Here is a 26,427-nt window from a genome sequence, read left to right as displayed (position 1 = left end):
ATACTAGAATCATAGGACATTATTACCTCTACAAATACACAGCATCATTTTTTTTTACCTTTTTGGGTAAGATCATCCATTTGATCATCCATTTATCCAGTCATCCCTCCATCTGATCATCCTTCCATCCGATCATCCATCCCATCCATCCATGCGCTCGTCCATCCATGCGATCATCTATCTCATCCATCGATGCAATTATCCATCCATTAATCTGTCCGATCATCCATCCGATCACCCATCCAATCCATCTATCCATACGATCAGGGAAGAAGTATGACTGCAGTAATTCAACTCCCCTGGAGGTACACTTTAAGGTAGGTAGAGACAACATAACCTTAAAATCCACTTTGCATTCCATAGAGATGTTGCAGTGTTTAACAAAACCCTGATAATAAAAGTTAAACCACCATTTATATAACAGGATCTCCAAGAATTAAATGAAATTCAGGACAGATCGGGGTGGGTGCAAAACAAAAATTCATACTAACCTATCCACAATACTCCTTTGTATAGTCCCAACTCCCTTTCCTTCTAATTTCAGGACTCCCTGGGCCAGTAGTGGAGAAGCTCACATGACTGCAGAGACAAGTCCCTGGCCTCAGAGGTCACTGGAAAGGGACTGGTGACATCACTCATATGTCACCGGGAACCTTACCAGCAGCCACTGAGGGCTCTGATGGATCTCATGTGGTCATGCGAGCCCCTCTACCTCCAATCCAGCAAGTCCTGACATAGGAGAGAATAAGGGCTGGGACTGTATAACTGAGACAGGGCCTACTCTCTCCATTGCAGTCCAATCAAGTTATTGTACTTTTTATTTCCCGATCCTAGTGACGAGGGATGGCACAGACTTCAAAAGGTTTGGGGGAATTTGTAGACCCCATTGCAGGGGTAAGGTCCAGTTTTGCTCCTGGTGTGGCTTTGAATGTGAAATATTGTAGAAGTGATGTAAAAAACAGAAAGAGCTCCATTTTAGCCAAGGTCTTACCAACGCAAGTTCTTTTACCTAAAAAATAGTGAAAAACAGATAATACATATAAAGAAAAAAATGCAGAGAAAAACGCAATGAAAAATGTGGCAGAAAAAAGACATTTTATTTTTACATTTTTTTTTAGCTTCAATCAGTAAACAATATTAACCCCGTACATTGGTCTTTTTTCAGGATTCCTAATAGTTTTCATGTACACTATATGGACAAATTATTGGGACACTTTCAAGAGCTTTTATAACCTCTCATTCTAAATCATAGCTAGACATCAACATGGAGATGGCTCCATTTTGTAGCCAAAAATGGCTTCTGCTCTTCTTGAGTGACATTCATTGAAGGATACAAGCAATTGGAGTAGTTAGGGTGAGTTCACACTGAGTTTTTTGGTCAGGATTTTGAGGCTGTATCCGCCTCAAAACCCTGACCAAAAAGACGGCTCCCATTGAAATCAAAGGCCGGTCAGGCCTTTTTTCCGGAAGCCGTTTCTTAGCTCCCTGAAAAAAGAAATGAGATGTTAATTTTTCAGGCCAAGTCGCCTCACGATTCGGCCTGAAGACACTTCCTCCTCCGGACTAGGCCCATTCATTGTGTCTAATCCAGAGCAGAGTGCGCGGCTGGATGCTGGTGCAGTATACCGGCTTTTAGTCGCGGCTACCCGGTTTTTGAATCGGAACCTGAGGCAGCCTCCGCCTTAGGTTCCGATCCAAATAAACCCCATGTGAACTTACCCTTAGAGGGAGTGAAAGATCCTCTTTGCGGAGACACACATGAAGCTCTTCTTCTTTTGTTTTGTTTTTGTTTTATAGTACTCTCTATATAATATAATTAACCCATTTATGCTGGAGGTTGAAATTTTTGAGTTGTGTGCTATGAGGCTGCCGTTCCAATAATGGAACTCTAGGCATAAATGAGTTAATGTGGTTTCAAGTTTTAATGGCCAAAGAAAGATCATTTTATGTAAAAAAAATTTAACTTGAGGGACAACTATATACTGTGCATAAAACCCTATATACCCTGTATATAAGGATCCTGTATGGGCCTCCTTCTTAAATCTAAAAAAAAATCACTTCCCATTCATAACCTGATCCCTCCTACGATAGAGTTATTAGGTGTGAATATTACCTATTGAGAACGGTATGAAGACTTCCCTCTGTCTGAAATTTCCTTCCAAGTCAAGAAAGTGTTCTGGATAAAATTCTTCTGGTTTCTCAAAGTATTCCTTGTCTTTATGTATGGAATACAGCATCGGGATGATAGGAGTTCCCTGGGGGTGGGAAAAGGTATACATCATCATCAATAATAGACGTTATATAGCCATCCAACTGCATATCTGCAATAGGATTGACTGTAGCCAACATATACATCTGTAGCAGCTTGGTTCTGTGACCATCAGATGTCAAGGGTTTTGACATCAAACCCTTGACATCTAATTGTTGGAATCCACGCTGTGTAGTGATTTTTTTTAATCCTCTGGCTACTTAGTCCCCCCTGGTGTCCACTTACCTGCAGAGATGGCTGGTCCAATGCCCAGTGTCCTCGTTCTTCTTCGCCTCGCTGTCCCCTGCCTCCCAGGTTAGGAGAGTATGGGCGGGTACTGGGAGGGGAGACATCACGTCTCCCCGCCCTGTACCCACCCACACCCTCCTAAGCCACAATCCCCGCCTTGCCTTCTTCCTAGCTCTTTAACACTAACCTGGGAGGCGAGGGCAGCGAGGTGAAGAAGAACGAGAATACCGGGCACTGGAACAGCCATCTCTGCAGGTAAGTAGCTACTAGAGATGTTAGCTAGTCTCCCATTAGAATGAATGGATGCAGCCGGTGCGCAGGGGGTTAAGGATGTGTGCCGGCTGCTTCCATTCATTCCTATTAAGCCACAGCGGAGCCGTCACACTGAGTATACACTCCGCTCAGAATGAACGGCCTGAAGAATGAGCATCTTGCTTCTTTTTTCCAGGAGCCGGAAGAAATGGCTCCCGGAAAAAGACCTGAGTGGCTTCCATTGATTTCAATAGGAGCTGTCTTTTTGGTCAGGAATTTTGAGATGGATACGGCCACAAAATCCTGACCAAAAAACTCCCTGTGAAATTGGCCTTATGATGATGCTGTGCTCACCTTTGGTATAAAATAGCCATTGAATGTACCATCTTGAGATGCCGCATGTGGCACAGTAGTCGATACAATATCCCCAAATCGTTGAACTTCATGAATTACAGCGTCTGTATATGGCATTTGTTTCCTATGCTCCATTTGTGGTCGAGCCGATCCAATGACTTTATCAATTTCATTATGCACTTTTTCTGTCAGGACAGAGAAATTCAATCTTATTAATGAGCAAAACTTATGGCCTTGGGCACCATGTACACCTTAGAAGGTTTTTCTGAGATTGAGAGAAACTGGTGGCATTGTCTCCACAAGGAAAGAAAATTCTATGTGGGAAAGAGGCAAGAAAAGAGAGCAGAATCTTCATCCATTGGAGTAAAGGACTGACAAGCTTTTCTAAAAAGAGGAAGAGGGGTTCTTAGGTTCATTTTATACATTTGGATAGTGGTAGAGAAAGTCTAAGACCAAAACTAAAAGCCATGACTGGTCCTAGCATCCACTGTAGAGCTGACGACTTGACTGGTCAAATTATTGGCCAACCATATAAGAGATGCCTGGGACAGCGGTCCACCAGGATAGTTGAGTCTCTCTTCTATGCTCTAATTGAGTACATGGGCAGGGGCTGTCAACCTGGAACATTTCCTTTTATTTGGTTGGCCGTTTACTTATAAAGAGCCTTACCTTGTATTTCTGGATATTTTATCATTAGTAGAAAGCTCCATCTCAATGTGATTGAGGTGGTCTCCATTCCAGCCACAAACAGATCTCCCACAACCGTAGTCAGGTTCTCATTGTGGTAATACTGAGTGGATTCTGGCTTTCCCTGTGAAAGATAACACATTGGTAAAGTACAACTAGAAATACATACAGTACAAGAAAGTTTAGAAATCGTTCTGTTCTATGGAGTTCTCAACCTTCTGCATGTTTGATCTTAGACATCACTTGCTCCAATCTACAGCGGTATGTATGACTAAGCCCTCACTCTTGGAGCTCTTGGAGAGTACTCCACCACTGGCTGCCCCAGGCATTCCATCAAGACTCAGGCCAATAAACTTAGCCAACTATTTTAGTCACAGTGACCCTGGTCAATTATACATATTTAAGGAGAACATCATTACATGAGCTGGCTTGGAATGTGCCCTATACTACATAGCTATCCATCAGGAACTTCTTTTTTGTAAATGTATAACTACTTGGTCACTCTCTGGCCTACAGACTGAACAGAGTCTCTACACCTCCTGTAGAAAACCCAGAGAACCTACTGTACATGGCAATGAAACTACACTTTACTTATCGGGCATCACTACTCCATTAGTTGGCTAGCATCCAGTTGTCCATTGTTCACCATCTGTTTCCAGATCTGGTTAACTAATTACTTAACACAGGTCCCTCGTTTCTTAGGTCTCACAAACACAACCCCTTCTCACACAAAAAAGCTATGCTAAACAACCATAATTATGGCAATCAGGCACCCTCCCCATACAACCTGATGGTGCAATAGCCCCATCTACTAGGTGCAACTTAACAGTCAACCATAAACATTAGATAATAAACAGACCATTTGGAAATTGGTGGGTTGAGATGTTATTCTATCTTTTCTGTATGGGCATCCTTGACAGCAGATCCTTCTAGCAGCATCTTATCTCTCACATGGATGGATCAGGAATATTGTAATCCAGAACATCTTATCTAGAGATGAGCCAGTCTGTTCGGATCAACCAGATTAACACTAAATTATCGAAATGTTGTGGGCTAGCCCTGAACCTGAAACTTTGAGAGTTTGTTAATTGCAAACCAGTACTATACTCCAGGGTCTCTTTCTTTAGACACCAAAGTACAATAAGTGGAGATGCAGGGGAGGTACAAAAACATAAATAGTTATACTTTCCACACTTCTCATGGGCATCCTTGTGGTGTCTGGTGCTTTTTCAGGATCCTCTTCAGCCTCTTCTAGCCTCCTCGAAGTCAACTTCTGGCCTCAGGGTGCATAACACCATCCAGAAGGAGGACCCCAAGAGAGCACTGGATGCTACAGAGATGCCCAGGAATGGGGTTTGATGAGACCCCAGACTATAATAATACTGCCTACTGTTCCTGATTAGAGATGAGCGAGTAGTACTCGATCGAGTAGGTATTCGATCGAATACTACGGTATTCGAAATACTCGTACTCGATCGAGTACCACTCGCTATTCGAATGGAAAAGTTCGATGCAGAACCAGCATTAATTGGCCAAATGCTATACAGTCGGCCAATCATGCCTGGCAGAGTGAATTCAGAGCTGGAAGACGCCGCGGGGACGCTGCAAGGAGAAGACTTCTTGGAGGATCCAGCCCGACCCTCACTCGTGGACTTGATAAGTATAATTTGATCGAATGTTGCCTACCCCTGAAATTAGCATTTTTCCTCCATAGACTATAATAGGGTTCGATATTCAATTTGTGTAGTCGAATATTGAGGGGCTACTTGAAACGAATATCGAACCTCGGACATTTTACTGTTCGCTCATCTCTATTCCTGATGAATAGGTCGGCCTGAAACAAATCTTTGGACTGAACCACCTGTACTTGAAACGGAATGACTCTTCAGTGGTCCCCCATCTTGCATCTTATCAAACACCTTAGATAACAATTGTCTTATACATATGGACTCCTTTATTGGTGCCAATATGGTGTATTAAATTTGGTTTATCTAACTGAATATATTATTGGCAAATTTCAATCATTTCATGGAGACCCTGAAAGTTATAAGGTTACAGTATATATTTAGCTTTACAGAACTTGGTGAAAGGTTCATTGTACCTCTTGTTGCTTAGCTATGAAGGCATCCACAAGGTTTCTCTGGTCATTTACATCCACTTCTTTCTTATATTCTGTGAAGTTCACTCTGATAAGGTTTTTAAACTCTCGAAGTTTTTCAAGAATTGTTCTGTGAGGTCCTGGGAGCCAGTCCATCAGGGTCGGAAAAATGTTGTATAACTAAGAAATAAAAAAATAAAAAATATATATGTAATAATAAGTATTTTTTAATGTTGAATCTGAGAATTGTAAATTATATAATTTTTTCAAGAAATTAGAGAAAAAAAAATATGGAAAAAAGAACAATTAATTTGATAACTGATCATTTTTGAGAGTTTAAAAACTGCATAGATTTTCTAAAAATGGAACGTAAAGATTAGTACAACACAACAAAAAAAAACATATATAAAAATGACTCCTCCAAGCGGACCCCCAAATGGAAACCAGAACACAGATGTGACCCTATCCTGAGCAGGGTGGAGTGCTGTCTCTGAAAAAGTAGATGTGAATGGTACGTATACATATATACCTAAGGCAACCTAATGGCTTAGGTCAGTGATGGTGATCCTTTCAGAGACTGAGTGCCCAAAACCCACTAATTTATTGCAAGGTGCCAACTCAGCAATTTAACCTTCTGTCAGTTTAAGCTCATACAGCTGAAAGAAGAGCTCATTTGCAAATGGGAAATACTGTGCTGGACTTCCCATGAGGGTAAGTTCACACAGGGTTTTTTGGATTGGAACCTGAGGCGGAGGCCGCCTCAGGTTCCGATCCAAAAGCCGGCTAGCCGCGACTGAAAGCTGGTGCACTGATCGGCATCCAGTCGCACCCTCTGCTCTGGATTAGGCCTAATTAATGGGCCTAGTCCGGAGGAGGGTTTGTCTTCAGGCCGAATCGCAAGGTGACTTGGCCTGAAGAAGGAGCATCTTGCTTCTTTTTTCCAGGAGCCGGAACAAACGGCTCCCGGAAAAAAGACCTGTGTGGCTCCCATTGATTTCAAAACCCTCTACCCTGACCAAAAAACTCCATGTGAACTTACCCTTAGTGAACGATTCGGGACCCTGGATGGGGCAACAGTAGTTGTGCCAAAAGAGAGGGCTCTGAGTGACCCCTCTGGTAATGGTATAATGCCTGTATTAATTCTATTGTGTGTAAATTATGCCTGTTTCCATTCACTTCCATGGGGTGCATGTATTGGTGTCTCCTAAATATATTGCCCCCTTAGTGCCATCCATAGAATATAATGTCGGTCACATGTTATACTGTCCCCTTTAGTGCCCACACACACAGTATAAAGTTCACTTGTGCCACACTAAGTAAAATTCCACCTTTATATCCCCCATACACTATAACGCCCCTTTATGCCTTTACAGTATAATGCCCCTTTTACCCACAACACAGTACAATGCCCACCAGATCCGCACATTATAAGTCCTACAGCACGCCACACATTTTGATGTCTCCAGCTCAGTTTCCACACAATACTTGATCTTGGGAATCAGCAGTCAGTATCTTTTTCAGTAGTCACCACTCTTAGGACTCCCCATTCCTTCTGTTCTCCTGGCGCAGGCGCATACTACACACTAACATCAGCGCATGTTTCATGCTTCTAAGATCATTGAGTACTGAGAAGAAGACTTGCTGTATATGCCCTAGTGCTGGAAGTACTCGTTGAGTTTCAGTGGGACCCAATAACCAATGAGCCACCACTCTCTGGATCATCATCATTGATGAGAGTTATGGCCGATCAGGGTCAGCAAGGGTGCTGTGTTATCGTGTATGCCCCTGAAGCCATTAATGGCATAATCCTTTAATTATTACATAGACAATTCAGTTCTGACTTACCCTAGCCCATGGGCTTCCTAGGAGTCTTAAAATCTCATGAACTAAACCCACAAGTCTCAGTATGGTCGGGTTGTCATAATCAAATCTTTTACTGATCAATATGGCCACAATGACATTGAGTGCAGCAGCATTTATACTGGTGAAATTACCAAAGGGCTTTCCTAAAAAAACAAAACAAAACAAAACAAAAATTTGGTATATTTATGCAGCAACCTAGCAATGTGGAAATGCATGTCAGGAATAGGCTTAAGATGGCATGGTGGTTTTATAAGGTTAGAAAATTCATATATTCCTTTTTTTTTGCTGTCATATTGCAAAAACATTATAATCTTTGATAAGATGTATATATACTGCTTAAAAAACATGCTGTGAGGTTATATGATAAGATGGCGCCTGCATCTAGGATAGGTGTAAGAAGTTATGTGCTTGGCTTGCTGCTAGAAGACACCACGCAGGATCGGGCATAGTTGGCTATTAGAGATGAGCGAGTAGTACTCGATCGAGTAGGTATTCGATCAAATACTACAGTATTTGAAATACGCGTACTTGATCGAGTACCACTTGCTATTCCAGTGGAAAAATTCGATGTAGAACCACCGTTGATTGGCCGAATGCTATACAGTCAGCAAATCAACGCTGGTTCTTCTCCTACCTTTAGAAGTCTTCTCCATGCAGCTTCCCCGCAGCGTCTTCCAGCTCTGAATTCACTCTGCCAGGCATCGGGCCTGGGCAGAGCCAACTGCGCATGCCCGCGCTACAAGAAAATGGCCGCTTTGAAATTGACTGATGCCTGGCAGAGTGAATTCAGAGCCGGAAGATGCCGCGGGGACGCTGCAAGGAGAAGACTTCTCGGAGGATCCAGCCCGACCCTCACTCATGGACTTGGTAAGTTCAATTTGATCGAATGTTGCCTACCCCTGAAACGAACATTTTTCCCCCATAGAGTATAATAGGGTTCGATATTCGATTCGAGTAGTCGAATATTGAGGGGCTACTCGAAACGAATATCGAGTACTTAACTACTCGCTCATCTCTATTGGCTATATATGGAACTGCTTATGCTTCTCTTTTACATAATCAATATATACTACACCAATTGGGATTGAATATTGGGCCGAATGTTGCTGTTTTTATTTTTTCTGTGCTGGCTGTTATATTAACCCTGTGTTGCTTTAATAAAGGGTGTCAGTGTATTTCCTTCTCGGCTGAGAGAGGAACTAATACCAACATTGTGTGTCTGGTGTAATTTCCTACTGCTGGCACTCAGCCTAATTCATTTGGACGATGAAAGTTATCCAGGAATATTGGTGGATTTTGCTGCTAAATCCTCTTACAGGCCTCATATTGGCACAGGTGATGGTACTGGGTCCCCTTAGGCACTATCTGCTACTGGTTTCCCATGTGATAGTGTTTTGGGGAGGTTTTGATCAATGTTGAACTGGGAGGTCTAGGGCTAAGCAGTAGAATTGGTTCTAGGGGCCCATCCTATTACTACTACTGATGTACAAGCCATAAAAATCATAAAAATTCAGACCCCAAAGTCTGAATAGTCATACTCACCTCACTTCTTCTAGGGTTACTCCTGACATCCTTCATGGGCAACTTCGGGCTTCTTCCAGCTTCTTGGGTGATGTCAGCAGTGGGGTGCATCAACATCATGATACCTTGACACAGTCGCCATGACATTCATACTCCCCACATGAGTGATGAGATCCAATCATTGGCCTATGTGGTTCCTCGGGTGCTGTTGATGTCACCCAGGAAGCCAAAATAGTTCCGAATACGCTCTGGAAGGATCTCTGGGTACCACCTTGGAGCCCAGGAGAGTTGGGGTCATATAATAAGTGTTTATTATCTTTTCACATCTCCCCTAGGCCTCTGGGTATTATAATCTGGAATCTGAAGAGACCCCAGAATATTATAATGATTCATGGATGGTAAACCCCAAAATTTTGCATTCAGATGAAACTGATAGTTTGCTAAACTTTTTAACACATTTGTCACACATCTCCACTCTACACTCACCTTCATATGTCTTCAGCTTTTGTACTAAACACTCGGCCTCCTCGATGATCTTGTTTTCTATGGTTTTCTTGCCCATTCCACCATCTCGTAGTGCGGAGAGTGTAAATCTTCTCATCACTTTCCAGTTATCCCCACTGGCAAACATAATACCTAGGTAGTGGAAGTAGCACATGTTCTAGTGAAGTACAAATATACAGCACTGTAGACTTCTGATGATGAATTATATATGATTAAACCTACATTATATGACCTAAGGTATGGGAACATCGCTCATACATATAGAGTTCAGCCACATCCATTGCAAACTGTTGAATAAAAAAAAAAAAAAAAAAAAAAAACATGCTATTCCCCTAAGCAAGCACTGAGGAAAGTCATACCGAAGAGCTCGGTGATGTTAAACATGGAACTATTATATAGAAGGATGTACAAGTCACTGTGTGAAAGGATCTGAGAAACAAAGCTTTTAGAAAAGTGTAGTGCCAGCTTCAGCGCTGGCTCTGTTGCGCATATGCGTGCCATCAAGGAGGGAGGAGGAGTTGCTCTTTGGAGAAGCAAGCCTAGATAGGAAGAAGATGAATAAGTATGATGGAGTGGATGGGGGGTGGGGCATAATAGTAGCGACGATCCATTTTCAGAAATGGGGAAACGGATCGTCACTGGATAATTAGAAAATGTCTGGGGGCGGTCACATGACCGCCCCAGGGATATGGGGTAACTATAAATTTTTGATTAATTATGTAATTTAGAAAGTAGACAGGAAGGTGTTTAGATTAGTGTAGGGTTTTATCGTTATCCCGGACAACCCCTTTAAGCTTCCGAATAGAATACTCCAGCATCCAAATTCCTCTTGATTAACCGGTTAAGGACCGCCGTACGTAAAATTACGGCCTGCGGTCCAGGTACCTAAAGACCGGACTATTGTAAAAATACGTCCTGTCTTTAGGTACCTATTTCGCGGGGGGATGGGTGCGGGGAGGACGGGGGTTAGGTGTTACTAACACCTAACCCCTTCCTCAATAACGTCCAGTCGGAACTGAGTCCGACTGGACGTTTTAACCCTTTCGATCGCGCCGTGAAACATCACGGCGCGATCGAAAGGCATCCGCCGACAATTAAATCAGATCGGCACCCCCCGCGGCGAGATCGGAGGGTGCCGATAGCAGTAAAAGGTAGTCTGGGGTCTGGCCAGTGACCCCAGACTGCCCGAAGCCCCCACATACCTGGTGATCCTGCCAGGACCTTCTGATGTCAGGCTGTGCGTCTACACAGCCTGACATCCTGCTACGGAATGCCATGTGGGACACCTGCAAGCTGTGTCTCACATGGCATTCTATATCAGCAAAGTATTGCTGATTGAAGTGTCCTAAATGGACACATGAAAAAGTAAAAAAAAATGTAAAAAAAATAAAATGAAGTGTATGAAAAAAATTAATAAAGTTATAAAGCCCAAAAATCCCTTTTTCTCAATAGAAAATGAATTATATAAAAAAAGAACTAAAAAGTAATAAAAACAATGCATATTTGGTATTGTCGCGTCCGTAACAATCTGTACAATAAAACTGAAATAATATTTAATGTACACGGCGAACGCCGGAAAAAAAAAACGGAAAAAACTCGCCGGAAGTAATGATTTTTCGCCATCTCACCATACAAAATATGCTATAAAAAGTGATCAAAAAGTCATATGCATCCGACAACAGTACCAATAAAAAGCGCAGGTTGTCCCGCAAAAAATAAGCCCTCAACCAACTCTGTCAACCGAAAAATAAAAATGTTACGCCTCTTAGAAGATGCGATGCAAAAAACATTGATTTATGTCCCCAAATGTGTTTTTCCTCTGCAGAACTAGTAACACATAAAAAAATACTATAAATGAGGTATCGCCGTAACCGTACCGACCCGCAGAATAAAGGGAACATGTTACTTATACTGTACGCTGCATGGCGCAAAATTAAAAAAGTAAAACTCAATGCCAGGATTGATTTTTTTTTTTTAAATCCAGCAAAAAAGGGTTAATAAAATGTATTCAATAAGATGTAGACACCCAAAAATGGTGTCATTACGAAATGCATCTCGTCCTGCAAACAACAAGCCCTTATATGGCCGCGTCACCAGAAACATAAAGAAAATATAGCATCTCACAATGTGAAGACAAAAACCCTCAAAAATCGCCAAATTATTAGAACACAACTGGGTGCGTCATGTAGGGAATATATAAGCTGTGTGAGCGGATATCAGGGGACACCCCAGATTTACAGCTTATGAGGGAACAGACACCAGAAGTGACCCCTAAAGTGACCCCCAGAGTGACTCCCCCAATCATAGGAGCTACGGGGACATAGTAGGGAATTTGGTGTTTGCAATGTCCTCCGCACAGCTTATACATTCCCTCTTCGCCATCCGCTGTGCAGTCACGTCCAGGATACTAATACTCACTACACCCCCTGATAAATTCTTTGAGGGGTGCAGTTTTCAAAATGGGGTCACTCCTGGTACCCCATGGAATCCACTTTTCTGGTACCTTACAGGCTCTACAAACATGACATGGCGTCCAGATACCAAACATCTGAATCTGTGCTCCAAAAGCCGCATAGCGCTCCTTCCCTTCTGCACCCTGCTGTACGTCCAAACTGCAGTTTATGACACATGTATGACACATGTATGACACTGGTGTACCCCCGGATAACGGACATAATGTCATATGTGGGTATAAACTGATACTAGGGCACAGCCGGACACAGAAGGGAAGAAGGGTCATTTGGTTTTTGGAGCACAGACGGTTTGGTTTTTGGATGCCATGACACTTTTGTAGAGCTGAAACGCCAGTAATTTGGAATCCCCTGATAAATTACCTTATTTTGGAAACTACACCCCTGAAGGATTTATCCAGGGGTACCGACAGCATTTTTAACCCCCAAGTGTTGCTATAACTTTATATATATAACTATAACTGTAGTGGATTGTGAGAGGTGAAAATGACCATTTTTCCAGGAATACGTCCTTTCAGTGCCTAATATATTGCGCCCGACTTGTATCAGAGATGAACGCTCTAAAAGCTGTTGTGCCCGGGATACCCGTTTAACAGTTTTTGGAGTGTCTCTGCTGACATAAGTCGGGCACAACATGTTGCACACTGAAATGGCAAATCTGTAAAATTTTCATTTTTAACTTCTCTATCAGTTGCGATTTCATTTCTGGAAACTAAATAAATGCAACACTCAAGGGTTAAAAATTCTCGCTACACCACTTGATAAATCCCATCAGTGGGGTAGTGTCCAAAATAGGGTGACATGTCTGCGGATTCCACTTTATTGGCAATTCAGGGGCTTTGCAAAAGTGGCAAAAAAAACCAAACTGTGCTCCAAAAACCAAAATAGCGCTCCTTCCCTTCTGTCCCCGGTTGTGCCCAAACAGCCGATTCTACCCACATATGGCATTAAGTACGTTATCCGGGGTACACCAGTGTCATACATGTGGGCATACACTGCTATTTGGGTACCCAGCAGGGTGCAGATGTGAAGGAGCAATATGTGCTTTTGGAGTGCAGATTTAGATTCTTCGTTTTTGGACACCACGTCACATTTGCAGAGACCCTAAAATTGCCCCTACAAAATGGGGTCACTTCTTGGTGAATTCCAGTTTACTGGAACCTCCAGGGCTCTGCAAAAACATCATGGCGCCCAGAGGGTCCCTCTAAATCTGTATCCCAAAAGCTAAAACGCACAGTGGTCCTTCCCTTCTGAGCCCTGCTGTGTGCCCAAGCAGCAGTTTACACCCACATATATAATTTTTTGACCCCCGGGATGGCCCACTTAATAGTTTTAGGAGTGCAGGTCTCTGACAACACAAAGTGGGTGCAACGTATTGGGCACCGAAATGGCATATTTTTAAAAATTTCAATTTTCATTTTGTACATTAATTTTTGGGAAGTATTTTAGGCTCAAAATGATAATACCCCTTGATACATTCCTTGACAGGTGTAGTTTCTAAAATGGGGTCACTTTTGAGGGGTTTCCATTGTATTGATACTTTAGGGGCTCTGCAAATGCGACATGGCACCTGAAAACTATTCCAGCAACATCTGCCCTCCAAAATCCAAATAGCGCTCTTTCCATTCTGAGCCCCAGCATGTACCCATACAGCAGATTTTGGCCACATATGGGGTATTGCCGTGTTCAGAAGAAATTGTGTAACAAACTGTGGGGGGCTTTTAATTCTTAAACTATTTGCAAAATTAAAACTATGGCGCTAAATGGACAATTTATTGGGAAAAAAAGTAATTTTTCATTTTCACGTCCCAATGTTAATAAAATCTGTGAAACACCTGTGAGGCCAAAATACTCACTCTACCCCTAGACAAATTCTATGAGGGGTGTAGTTTCCAAAATGGGATCACTTATAGGGGGTTTCCACTGTATTGGTACTTTAGGGGCTCTGCAAATGCGACATGGGACCTGAAAAATATTCCAGCAAAATCTGCCCTCCAAAAGCCAAATAGCCCTCTTTCCATTCTGAGCCCCGCCATGTTCCCATACAGCAGATTATGACCACATATGGGGCATTTCTGTGTTCAGCAGAATTTGTGTAACAAACTTTATGGAGCTTTTTCTCCTTTATCCTCTTGTGAAAATTAAAAATTTGGGGCTAAATTGACAGTTTGTTGAAAAAAAAGTAATTTTTCATTTTCATGGCCCAATGTTAATAAAATCTGTGAAACAGCTGTAGGGTCAAAATGCTCACTCTACCCTTTAATATGTTCTGTGGGGGGTATAGTTTCCCAAATGGGGTCACTTTTAGGGGGTTTCCACTGTATTGGTTCTCTAGGGGCTCTGCTAATGCGACATGGCACCTAAAATTATTCCAGCAAAATCTGCCATCCAAAAGCCAAATAGCGCTCCTTCCATTCTGAGCCCCGCCATGTTCCCATACAGCAGATTATAGCCACATATGGGGTATTGCCGTGTTCAGGAGAAATTGTTTAACAAACTGTGGGGGGCTTTTACTCCTTTAACCCTTTGTGAAAATGAAAACTTTGGAGATAAAGTGACATTTTAGTAATTTTTCATTTACACATCCCAATGTTAGTAAAATCTGTGAAACAACTGTAGGGTCTAAATGCTGACTATACCCCTTGATGAATTCTGTGAGGGGTGTGGATTCTAAAATGGGGTCACTTTTGGGGGGTTTCCATTGTTTTGGTACTCTAGGGTCTCTGCAAATAAGGCATGGCGCTGAAAATTATTCCAGCAAAATCTGCTGTTCAAACACCCAGTGTCGCTCCTTCCCTTCCATGCACTGCCGTGTGCCCAAAAATCAGTTTACACCCACATGTGGGGTATTTCTGTGCACGGGAGAAATTGCACAATAAACTGTCAGATGCATTTTCTCCTTCAACCCTTTGTGAATGTGTTAATTTTGGGTCTAAATGAATGTATTAGTGAAAAAAAATGAAATGTCTAAATTTCACTGCCATATTATTTTTATTCTTATGAAATGCTTAAAGGGTTAACAAACATCCCAAATGCTGTTTTGAATAATTTGAGGGGTGCAGTTTTGAAAATGGGGTAATTTATGGGGGTTTCTATTATACAGGCCTTTATAATTACTTTCAGAACTGAAGTGTTCCCTAAAAAATTGGTTTGGAGAATTTTCTTGTAAATCTGGAAAATTGCTGTTACACTTGTAAGCCTTGTGACGTCCAAAATAAATTAAAATACAATCAAAAGATGATGCCAATATAAAGCAGAGATATGGGAGATAATATTTATTCATGTATTTGGATGGTATGACTATCCGCCTGAAAAGCAGAGAATTTCACATTTTGAAAATTGCAATTTTTTTCAAATTTCCATCAAATTTCCTAGTTTTTTTATAAATAAATGCAAAAATATTGATTAGTGTTTACCACTAACATGAAGTATAATGTGTTACGAGAAAACCATCTCAAATTCATTTGTGTAAGTTAAAGCGTCTCAAAGTTATTGCCATTTAAAGTGACACATGTCAGTTTTGAAAAAAGAGGCCTGGTCTTTAACATACTTTTGGGCCTGGTCCTTAACCGGTTAAAACTTAACCTTTATTGTGAAAGTTTTTCATGAACATGGAATGTTCAAATAAAATTGTATATCTCAACAAATATCCATAATGGCAGAGTTGAATGAGCAAAACGTCCGACTGACGCGTTTCGGGGCACCTATATTCGCCCCTTCCTCATAGTCTGACGCCATAGAAAGACTGACCATCTTATATAGCTCTAAGTGTCATTACTGCACCTGAGGTGCTAAGGTCAGAAACTCTACGTAATAACCAAAGGTCACAATGAAAAACAAAACAAACACACAAAATAAACAAAGTAAACTAATACACCTATACATGGGTTAATACAAACACTGTCACTTATTACATAATACAAAACAAACAGGGATAAAAAATAATTAAAAACTTACAAATTAACTTGTAAAAAAGAGAGATAGAAACGAGATGAACCATCTACCGCGTAACATGGGCTCCCGTTCTGCCCATAATGAAGATGTCCGACTTCTAACCTATGCGCATGCGTGTTCAATCCTCCCAGTCACATGGGTGGATAGACCAATCAAGGTAAGTATACGCCGCTACGCCAATGTATGGGGTAAGACGTTATGAACTCAGTTACCACACTGATACATTGTTCCTGAAATAAATGTATTGTGAAAACTATTGTAATTTAGCAAGTATAAACACTGCAAATCCACCCTAACTTATATTACTCTCTGGAATACAAATGACTATAAATATAACAGTTGTTGACAATCCCATGAATGCCACTATGTATATCTATATCCTTCAGTTTCCCAACCACTATTATATAACCGTTATTAATGTATCGTGCTGTAACCTGATAATATATACTCATGACCTATATGAATCATGAACATAAACCTAAATAAATGTAATTGACTACAAAAATGTCAACTATGGTTATGTGGTTCTCAGTATTTATATATGTAAGAAAGATCATTTTTATAATTCATTCCTTTAGGCACTCTTGTGTCCAATTTGAGCACCCAAAATGCTTCTCTAATTCTGACCATATGCTCCCAGTTACCTCCCCTAACTGGTTTGGCAATCCGTTCGATAGCCTTGAAGCTTAGGGATGATATATCCCCTCCATGTTTTTCCCGGAAGTGTCTAGTTACTCCTGTAATTTTCAAAGAATTTTTATTAACAATACTCTGTACATGTTCCGAAACTCTAAGTTTGAGAGACCTGATGGTACTTCCTATGTATTGTAAATTGCATGTTTTACACGTAACCATATAGACCACGTGATCCGTGGTACAATTCATGAATCCATTGATGTTATAGGTTGAAGTATAAGTAGAATTTTGAAATACAGATGTTTTCTCTACATATTTACATGTTTGACATCTGCTGTGACCACACTTGTAGAAACCCTTAATATGTAACCAGGTCTCTGATTTGATTCTACTTTCCTCCAAAAAAAGACTAGGGGATAAATAATTTGCCAATGTTTTCCCTCTTCTGGAGACAAATTTCACTCCATCAGTAAGTATGGTACACAACGTCTCATCCTGATATAATATACCCATATTTCTGCGTATTATATTCATTACTTCCTTGTAGTCTGTGCTGAATCTAGTAGAGAAATAAAGGTTAGAACCTTTTTGTGTGGTAGTTTTCGGTTTGTTTTTGTTCTTATTAGAGGATAGCAGCATTGCCCTATCAGTCCCCTCTACTATATTCCTCGCTCTGTTTAATGACCAGCTGGAATATCCTCTTTCCTTCAAACGTTTAAAAATCTGCTCAGACTGTGACTTGTATGTATCATCCCTGCTGCAAGCTCTTTTGAGTCTCATCATCTCCCCCACTGGTAATGCTCGAATAGTATGGGCTGGGTGAGAACTATCTGCATGCAACAATGTGTTACCTGATTGACTTTTGCGAAAAAGGCTAGTGTGAACTACACCCTCTTCAGCATTTCCCGAAAGGGTAACATCTAGAAAATCAATAGTGATCCTGTCAAATTTATATGTGAATTTGAGGTTGAATTGGTTCACATTTATGTAATCCACAAAATCAATAATTTCTCTATCCTCCCCCTTCCAAACAAGCAATAAATCATCAATGTATCTTCCATACCAGCTAATATTGTCCCGAAAGGGATTGCTGGCATGGAAGATACTCTGCCATTATGGATATTTGTTGAGATATACAATTTTATTTGAACATTCCATGTTCATGAAAAACTTTCACAATAAAGGTTAAGTTTTAATCAAGAGGAATTTGGATGCTGGAGTATTCTATTCGGAGGTTTTGCATTTGTGCCTCGGGCTGGGAGGCTGAATCTCCGTGCACCTTCCTTCTTTATCAGGATTTCCCACGGATATTGCATGTTATGGCACCCGCAGATTTTTTCATCAGAGAACACGTGAGTGAGCTGACACATTTGTGTTTATTTTTCTAAACCCCTTTAAGCTACCCAAGTCAAGTACTTACTAGTTAATCAAGACTGCGTAACTGGACACTACCTACAGTGGCAACATTCCTGTGACTCATGGAAAAATGTCTTGGCCAACTCAACTTCCAGACTGTCTTGGCTCTTGACCATGTGAAGCTAACACCAACTCATTCAGGCTATACATATGCCCTTACTGAAATTTCCCCAAGGTGGGACTATTAAAGGATTATCTTATCTTATCTTACCATGGTGGACCACTACTCCAATTGGGTTGTTGTTGTGCCAGTTACAGACCTCATCAAATGTACCACTGCCATTACGTTCTGAGCTGAGAACAGAATCAGATCTTCATCAACATGCTGAGAACAGCATCTGTCACCAAACAAGCAGAACGGCTTCAACTACTTGATGAATTAGTAGAGATCTACCATAACACTACCCACTGTTCTACAGGCTATTCACCATACTTCTTAATATTAGGAAGACATGGTCAACTTCCAAAAGATTGTGCTCTGGGAATTCAGGTACCAGATGTGATTAACCCTCTGCCAAAGACTGATTTGGTTTTAGAAGATCAGCGCAGAATGCAAGAAACGCAAGAGATAATTGACTGTCGCCGGAAGTAAGCTCACAGAAGACAAGACGAGAACTACAACCAAAGAGCTAACATTGGTGATAAAGTATGGTTAAGGAAGTACCACTGAACTGGAAAACTTGATTCTCTTTGGGAAACTGACCCATACACCATTACGGCAATGCCCTTTCCAGATTCTGATGTTTATGAAGTAAAGAAACCAGGCATGGCTCCACAGACAGTGGAACTGTGCACAAAAGAGGACCTACTTGTGATGTTATCACCCCTGCAAGAGGTTACACCTGTCTGTCAACGAGTTCTTGTGATGGAAACTCCTCAAAAACAGCCTTCTGTAGATGAGTCAATTTTCAGATCCCAATTTCTTATCCCAGGCTGTTACCAGTTCATTCCTGTTTCTATTCCTACCCATGTTCCTTCTCCAATTGCCGCTCCTGAACCAGCACAAGCTGAAATTCAAGATTCCAGTGTCCATGTGCAAGTAGAAGGCCAAGTACTGTGCAATCAGAGAGAAGAACCAGGAGAATACCTCCCACTCGCTACAGAGAATTCGCAACCATATCCTTTCATGTGTGGATTAATTTTATTCGGTGGCATCTTTGTTGATTTCTTCAAGAAGAGAATGCTATACCTGGGTTTTAGGAGCTATATACTCCAACTCCACTGTTCATAGTTAACGGTCAGTCAACCCAATGACCCATCACCCCAGATGGATGTGACCCTCGCCTAAAGCTTTCTGTGCCAAGTATGATTTCCCCACCATTTTTCTTTCCTCAAATTTTCTTTCCTCTCAACCACTTGTTATATTTTTGTTTTGGTCTAATACACAGTCCAGTCACATTAATGTGACCACCTGTCAAAATCCAGAATAACCACCTTTGGCAGAGCGAACCGCTGCGAGACGTGCAGGAAGAGAGGGGATGTTGTTATGATGATCACTGGGATGTTGTACCATGAACTCCAGTGCCGTGGCCAGCTGCACCATGTTACACGGTTGAGCATCCATGGCACAAACAACCTGAGCGATGTGGTCCCACAGTTTCTTGATTGGGTTCAAGTATGGGAGTACGGTAAACTCATCCTGGTGCTCCTCGAACCACGCACGTACACTGCGGGCTTTATGACACATCGCATTGTCCTGCTGGTAGATGCCATCATCCTGAGGAAAAACATTTCGCATGTAGGGTGAACATGGTCTTCAAGGATAGTTGCATACTTGTGTTGATCCATCGTGCCTTCCACAATGATGAATCCGCCCAGATGGCTGATGACACCTGCCTTCTGCGATCGGTTATTTAACGTTGACGTCAAAAGTAGGCGGTGGTCACATTAATATGACTGGCCTGTGTACATTTCTCTTCAGTCTATAGACCACTAAGGACTATATCTTGCGTCTATTCTGAGCTTTTCCATGGACAATTCCCTATGGCTAAAAGAGACTCTACCCACCTATTGGCAAGATATTTCTACTGTTTACTATGTTTTGCTTTTGCATATGTTCACAGGGTATTATTCTTTTACATATGTCATGTTATATTGTCGTTTGCCATGATTCTCTGCATATTGTCCGTACTACATGTGCTTATTCCATCTCCCTATATTCCTCCACATCAGTTAGTCGCCGAGGACATCTCATTTCTTAGTGGGGGTGTATATAATGTCCCGGTACTGCTCATCCGTTCCCTTTAGGGTAAGTTCACACGGTGTTTTTTGGTCAGGGTTTTGAGGCCGTATTTGCCTCAACATCCTGACCAAAAAGACGGTTCCCATTGAAATCAATGGGATCCGCTCAGGAGTTTTTTTCCCGGGAGCTGGCTTGTGCTCATTTTTTAGGCTATTTCGCCTCACGATTCGGCCTGAAGACATACCCTCCCCCAGACTAGGCCCATTCATTGGGCCTAATCCGGAGCGGAGTGCGCTAAATTTCCTCGGACAGGTGCCCTACCTACCTAGCACATCGCTAACTGCTACTGCAATAAATAGGTGGATGACTATATAATATATGTTCGTATAAGAACTGGCTGTAACTAAGAAATAATTTACACATTAGCATTTTGTACTTATATGTATTAACCTTTGCTGTCGTCATGACCTCCACCTCTCATAAATTTTAATTATTTTAATAATAGTGTGTTCAAGTTGTTCAATAAATAAAATTAATTACTTGAGATCATGTGTGAGTTCTTGTATTTTGACCCGTAATTATACCCGAGTAGACATTTGCTTTACTGAGAGTAATACAGAGAATAGATTTTTTGTTTTAGTACATTTTTGGGATTTGTAGGTTAAATTAGTTAAAGGTATAAATAAGGTTCAGCAGGGATTTTTTTTATTTTTTTATATTAAAAACAAGAGGACACAATTGGAATTTAGATGGGGTGGAGAGATCAGAAGCAACGCCAGGAAATATTATTTCACTGAAAGGGTAGTTGAGGCTTGAAACAAACTTCCAAAAGATGTGGTTGGAAAATCTTCAGTAAGTGAATGTAAGTATGGCTGGAATGAACACATCTATCCTAAGATAAAATGGTAATAATATAAGGGCAGACCAGAAGGACCAGGGGGTCTTTCTCTGTCCGTATGTGTTTCTATTAGTAGTGATGGCAAATTGGACTGTATGTATATTTTAAAAAAAGGCATTTGGCACTCAAAGGGTGACTTGACCCGTCAAACTGTATGTAGGAGCATTAATGGCAGGTCTAGCATTGTGCCTTAACAAAAAACCTCTCTACTAAAACATGTTTAACAAAACGAGTAGGGTTGAGCGATAGGGATCGGGAAAGATAGGATCCCGTTCGGCAATCGAGCAAATTTCACAATCAGGATCGAGCTGGAAAATGATCAGAAATCAGATTTTGAAATCTCAAGATCGACTCAACCCTACTGTACATATAATATACAATTAGGGTTGAGCAATCGGGATCGGGAAAGATCGGATTCCAATCGGTGATCAAGCAAATTTCATGATCGAGATCGGCTGGAAAATGATCGCTTGAATCCCCAGACAAACGCCAATAGCAAACACACACCAATTTTACAAACAATTCAGATCCTGACAATGTCTCAACCACACAACCATGAATTTCTCAACCCTTGGCAACAAACGTGAGCACACGCCTAAGTGAAGATTGTGCCTAATTAGTCATTTTCCCTGCCTGGGGTTATGTGACTGGTTAGTGTTCCAAGATCTCTGGTATGAATGGGGAAGCAGATGTCTTACATTAGGTGTTATTGCTCTCACGCTATCTCATACTGGTCAATACCAATACCTTACAGTGGTTTAACAAAAGAGGTTCCACTCTTAACATACCTCAACAAGGTAGACCAAGTTGAGCGCCCATGCACAGCATCATATCCAGAGGTCGTCTTTGCACAATGAATGTATGAGTGATGGCAGCATTGCTGCAGAGGTTAAAGGGGCGTGGGTTCAGCCTGTCAGTGCTCAGACCATACATTGCTGCTCATTGGATCAAATTGGTTTGCATGACTGTCATCCCAGAAGGAAGTCTCTTCTAAAGATGACGCTCAAGGAAGCCTGTGAACAATTAGTTTGCTGAAGACAAGCAGGTGAGGAGTAGAAAGCCAAGTGTGTGCTGCCTACAGTCAGGCATGGTGGTGGGAGTGTCATGGTTTGGGGCTGCATGAGTGCTGGAGAGCTACATTGATGGAACCGTAAATTCCAACATGTGCAGTAACATACTGAAGAAGAGCACGATCCCTCTCTTCAGAAACTTGGCCATAGGGCATTATTTCAAAAATAATAAGGACCCCAAACACACTTCCAAGATGACCACTGCCTTGCTAAAGAAACTGGGAGTGAAGATGCTGGAATGGCCAAGCTTGTCTCCAGATATAAACTCTATTGAGTCTCCCTGAAATAGAAGATGGAGGGGCACAAGGTCTCTAACATCCACCAGCTCTGCGATGTTGTCACAGAGTAGTGGAAGAAGATTCCAGTGGCAAGTTGTGGTGCTTTAGTGAGCTCCATGACCAAGAGGGTTAAGGCCTCGTTCACACAGGGCACGAGACCGCATATTTTGGTCCTGATTCTGATGTCTGGAGGTTGCTGTCGCGAGGTGGACGTTGGGGCTGGCTCAGCCACGGAATCCACTTGAAGAAAGGGCAGCTCGCTTCTTTTTACCATGAGCAAGAACATACCGCTCAAGGTAAAAAGGAAGCTAGCGGTCTACGTAGACCTCTATTGTGAAGGGGCGGATTCTGAGGTGGATTCGGTGTCAGAATCCGCCCCCTCTTGCCCCGTGTGAATTAGCCCCAAGACAGTGATGGAAAATAATGGTGGCCACATGAAATATTGACACTTGGGACACAATGTATCCATTTTTATTTAGGGATTTAGAAAGTAATGGCTTCGTGTTGAGTGATTTTGATGGCACACCAGACTTATACTGTTATACAAGCTGGACACTGACTACTTTACATTGCATCTTCAGTGTAATATAAAATGAAATAAGGGGTAAGGGGTGTATTCAGTTTTGGGAGCTACTGTATAAGAATTCATACTTTCCTGAAAAGGCCACAAGGGGGTCTATGAAAAGCTTAATCAATAAACCGAGGGATTCCAATGCCATGGGGTGGTTGTAAAAGTGTAACTGCCTTGTTAATCTGCCCCTGTTCTAGTCCACCAATAAAGTTTTCAATGCCAAATAAAAATTTCGCCCTTACCATGATCCTTGATTGACTTAGAGAACAACGGATTAACGGGCCTGGCGGAGAAAACTTCTGCATGGTTGATAAGAGCATCCTTTATGGCGTCGTAACCGCAGAGAATAACTATTTTCTTCATGCCCACCTGGACACTGAAAACTGACCCGTATTTCTTATAAAGCTGTGAAAACAAAATAGTGGAATAAATTTCAAAATTTTTAGTTTAGACACAACCTTAGATCACTATAATGATTAGAAGAATAGTGACTTTCTTCCAAAAATTTTCCCATATTTGTCCAGATGTTTTGTGCAAGGGTACAGGTACCAGATGTCCAGATGGGCACAAACTAGAGAACAAGTCAGTTGAGTTGAAACACATTAAAATTGCTTGGAATTACCCCAAAACTTTTTGATTCTGGTGAATTCAAATTTTTTGGATTTTCCATGAATCCAGCAAAATGAAGGTTAGACAATTGTCATTTTGCTTTCCTTTTTCTGGTCTTGGAAGTGGGGGAAGGGGGGGCTTAAGATAAAAACGATACCATTATTCACTTGCCGGAGGCCCTGAAGAGGCAGCCATTAGTTTTCTAGCCTTCTTCTAGGTTCAGTCTGCCATCTTGGTGATGCCACTTGACCCCACATCGCAACTGAACATTATTCTGGGAATAAGGGGACACATCATTGTGTTCAATCACTACAGATGTGCGTTGTTCAACACATGGCCGCCATTCTTAGGTCTCAGAATTGACATGGGGGGGTCAACTGGCATCAAAATGGAGGAAAAAACTCAGAAGACTGTTGGATGCTGGGGCAGGGCCTGGAACAAGTGAGTAATGGATTATTTTTTAACACCCTTCCCTGCTCTCTGTTTTTTTATCATTTGGGGCCAGTAGAAACCTAGAGTATAATAGACAACTTTTTAGGGCACATCCAGTTCAGGACAAATTTATTCTGTCTTGAACAAATTTTCTACCCAAATGAATCTTCATCAAACAAATCTCACAGGATTTGCTTATCTCTAGCACAAACAATGAACACAGAAAACATTTGCAAGGTTAGTAGAAGAATATCAATATATATTTTTTTAAATCACACCCTGATATTATACACTGGTCAATGTGAAATCTACAAAAATGAACATAAGGTTCTTACAGCGCCGCATCTCCCACGAGGCGACCTGAAGCGACCGCTTAGACGGCGCTATGCCAGGGCCACGAGGAGGGCGGCATTTTTGCTGACCTAAGCCAGTCCAGGACAAGCTGTCATGGACTGGCTTAGGATCACCGTCACTGAGCTATGGATTGGGGAGGCCGCTGGAGCAGCGCTGCTCCAGCGGCCGCCCCTCACACTCAGGCAGAGAGCAGGTCCTCTCCCTGCCTGCTCTCTGCCTGCTAAAGATGCTCGCTCCGCTCGGTCCCGTCCCCTCCGTGTGGCCCCACCCCTTCCTTGTGGCTCCGCTCCCTCCTGGGGGGGGGCTTTCTAACGTCCGCCTCAGGCGGCAGAAAGCCATGGTTCACCCCTGGGTTCTTAGTATACATTTTGATCACGGTGTACAAGTCCAGTAGCCTCTTCACAGTGACCTCTGTATAGTGGGTCCCTACTTTATTGGGTATGGTGCAACGTGGACAAAGCACCAATAGGGGAAGCAACCCAGTAGCTCAGCAGTTGCCTGCAGCCAGGCAAGGCCCCCAGGCTCTAGACCACCCCAACCCACAGGCATTGCACCACAGCAAAGGCAGATACCACTCAGCATCACACCATGTGAACAGATTTCTTGACTGAATGGAAGTGGTGTGAAGTGGCTAGTGGGGTTTATACACTTTGATCAAAATGTATGCTAAGAACCTCATGTTAGTTTTGCAGATTTTGCTGAGAAGTAGAGAACAATGTACCGTACAATACTGGAATGTGCAGTTCTTGTCTTTTTTCTAAAATGTTGTAGTATTAGTAGAAGACCATGTAATTTTTCTGAAGACATGAGGCTTTTGATAATTCCATTACCTGATAAAATGTTTTATGGGGGTTTGACAAGTCCAACATAAGGATATTTCCCAGGATTGGTAAAGGCTTTGGCCCAGGAGGGAAATTTTTGTATTTCCCTTGTTTTTGACTGCTGAAAACATTGATCAAGAAGAAGATGACAATGATGGACAGGAGAACTGTGACCAGCTCCATGGAAGAGGAGAACTCTGTATCATATAGGGGAAAAAGAAAAAATATAAGTGACCTCCTGTATACAAAAATGGATATATTTATAGGGCATGGAAACTTTTACAAGCATAATTCTATATAGATGCATTGGTGTACTGTTGGTTTTGGTTTTGAGTTGGCATCTTCCCATCTTCCCATCCTTCTGTTCTACCCATAACAACACACAGTTTGGACAAAATTACTTTACATGAAAAAGAGAGGGAAAAAAAAAATCATTTTTCCCCCTTTGGGGCCAATAGGTCAGATACCATAGTTTCCATATGTTTAGGTAGACTACAATATGGGACAATTTTCAGCCCCATCCCACAAAGTTTATGAAATGCCCATTCAACTAAATGTAACATGAACCAGTTTTGGACTGTGGTATTTTGGACCCACCAGGAGCTGGAGAGAACAAGACCAAGTCCATATCATAAAATCAAGTGATTTAAGGGAAAGAAAAATACTGTATAAAAGACCACCTTCATCTAGCTATAGAAACATGATGAGACTATTGCTGCACCCCATGGGCCAAGCTTCTGTTGGCTATGTCAATCGGTCAGAAGTAGTCCACTGGTGGGCCAGTTGAACTCCTTCAGATGGACCACTCATATGGTAGAGGCCCCATTAGGCTCCATATTGATGGACCTCAGTTGTTTTTAAAATAGTTGGGACAACATCAAGTTTTCTAAAAAATGAAATTTTTTGTTCTTACCTGAGTTTCCTTAGCTTGGTGAGCAGAGAGGATACAACTCCTTGGT

The 26,427-nt window shown here is 41.8% G+C and overlaps 1 protein-coding gene across 1 annotated transcript; it reads right to left on the bottom strand.

The window, feature by feature from the left end:
* Positions 1 to 830: 830 nt before the first annotated feature.
* On the bottom strand, positions 831 to 25,663 carry LOC142198305 (cytochrome P450 2K1-like). The gene is made up of 9 exons (XM_075269275.1): positions 25,478 to 25,663; positions 23,495 to 23,657; positions 9,759 to 9,908; positions 7,734 to 7,894; positions 5,892 to 6,068; positions 3,773 to 3,914; positions 3,104 to 3,288; positions 2,114 to 2,255; positions 831 to 1,009 (listed from the first exon to the last, which is right to left on the bottom strand). Exons 1-9 carry the CDS (start codon positions 25,649 to 25,651, stop codon positions 831 to 833), a joined length of 1,473 nt encoding a protein of 490 aa, XP_075125376.1. The 5' UTR covers positions 25,652 to 25,663.
* Between the last annotated feature and the right edge of the window lie 764 nt (positions 25,664 to 26,427).

This window comes from Leptodactylus fuscus, chromosome 3 (assembly GCF_031893055.1).
Source record: "Leptodactylus fuscus isolate aLepFus1 chromosome 3, aLepFus1.hap2, whole genome shotgun sequence".
Taxonomy (NCBI): domain Eukaryota; kingdom Metazoa; phylum Chordata; class Amphibia; order Anura; family Leptodactylidae; genus Leptodactylus; species Leptodactylus fuscus.
Note: the sequence above shows the minus strand (reverse complement) of the source record. Positions and strands in the feature narration are given on the sequence as shown.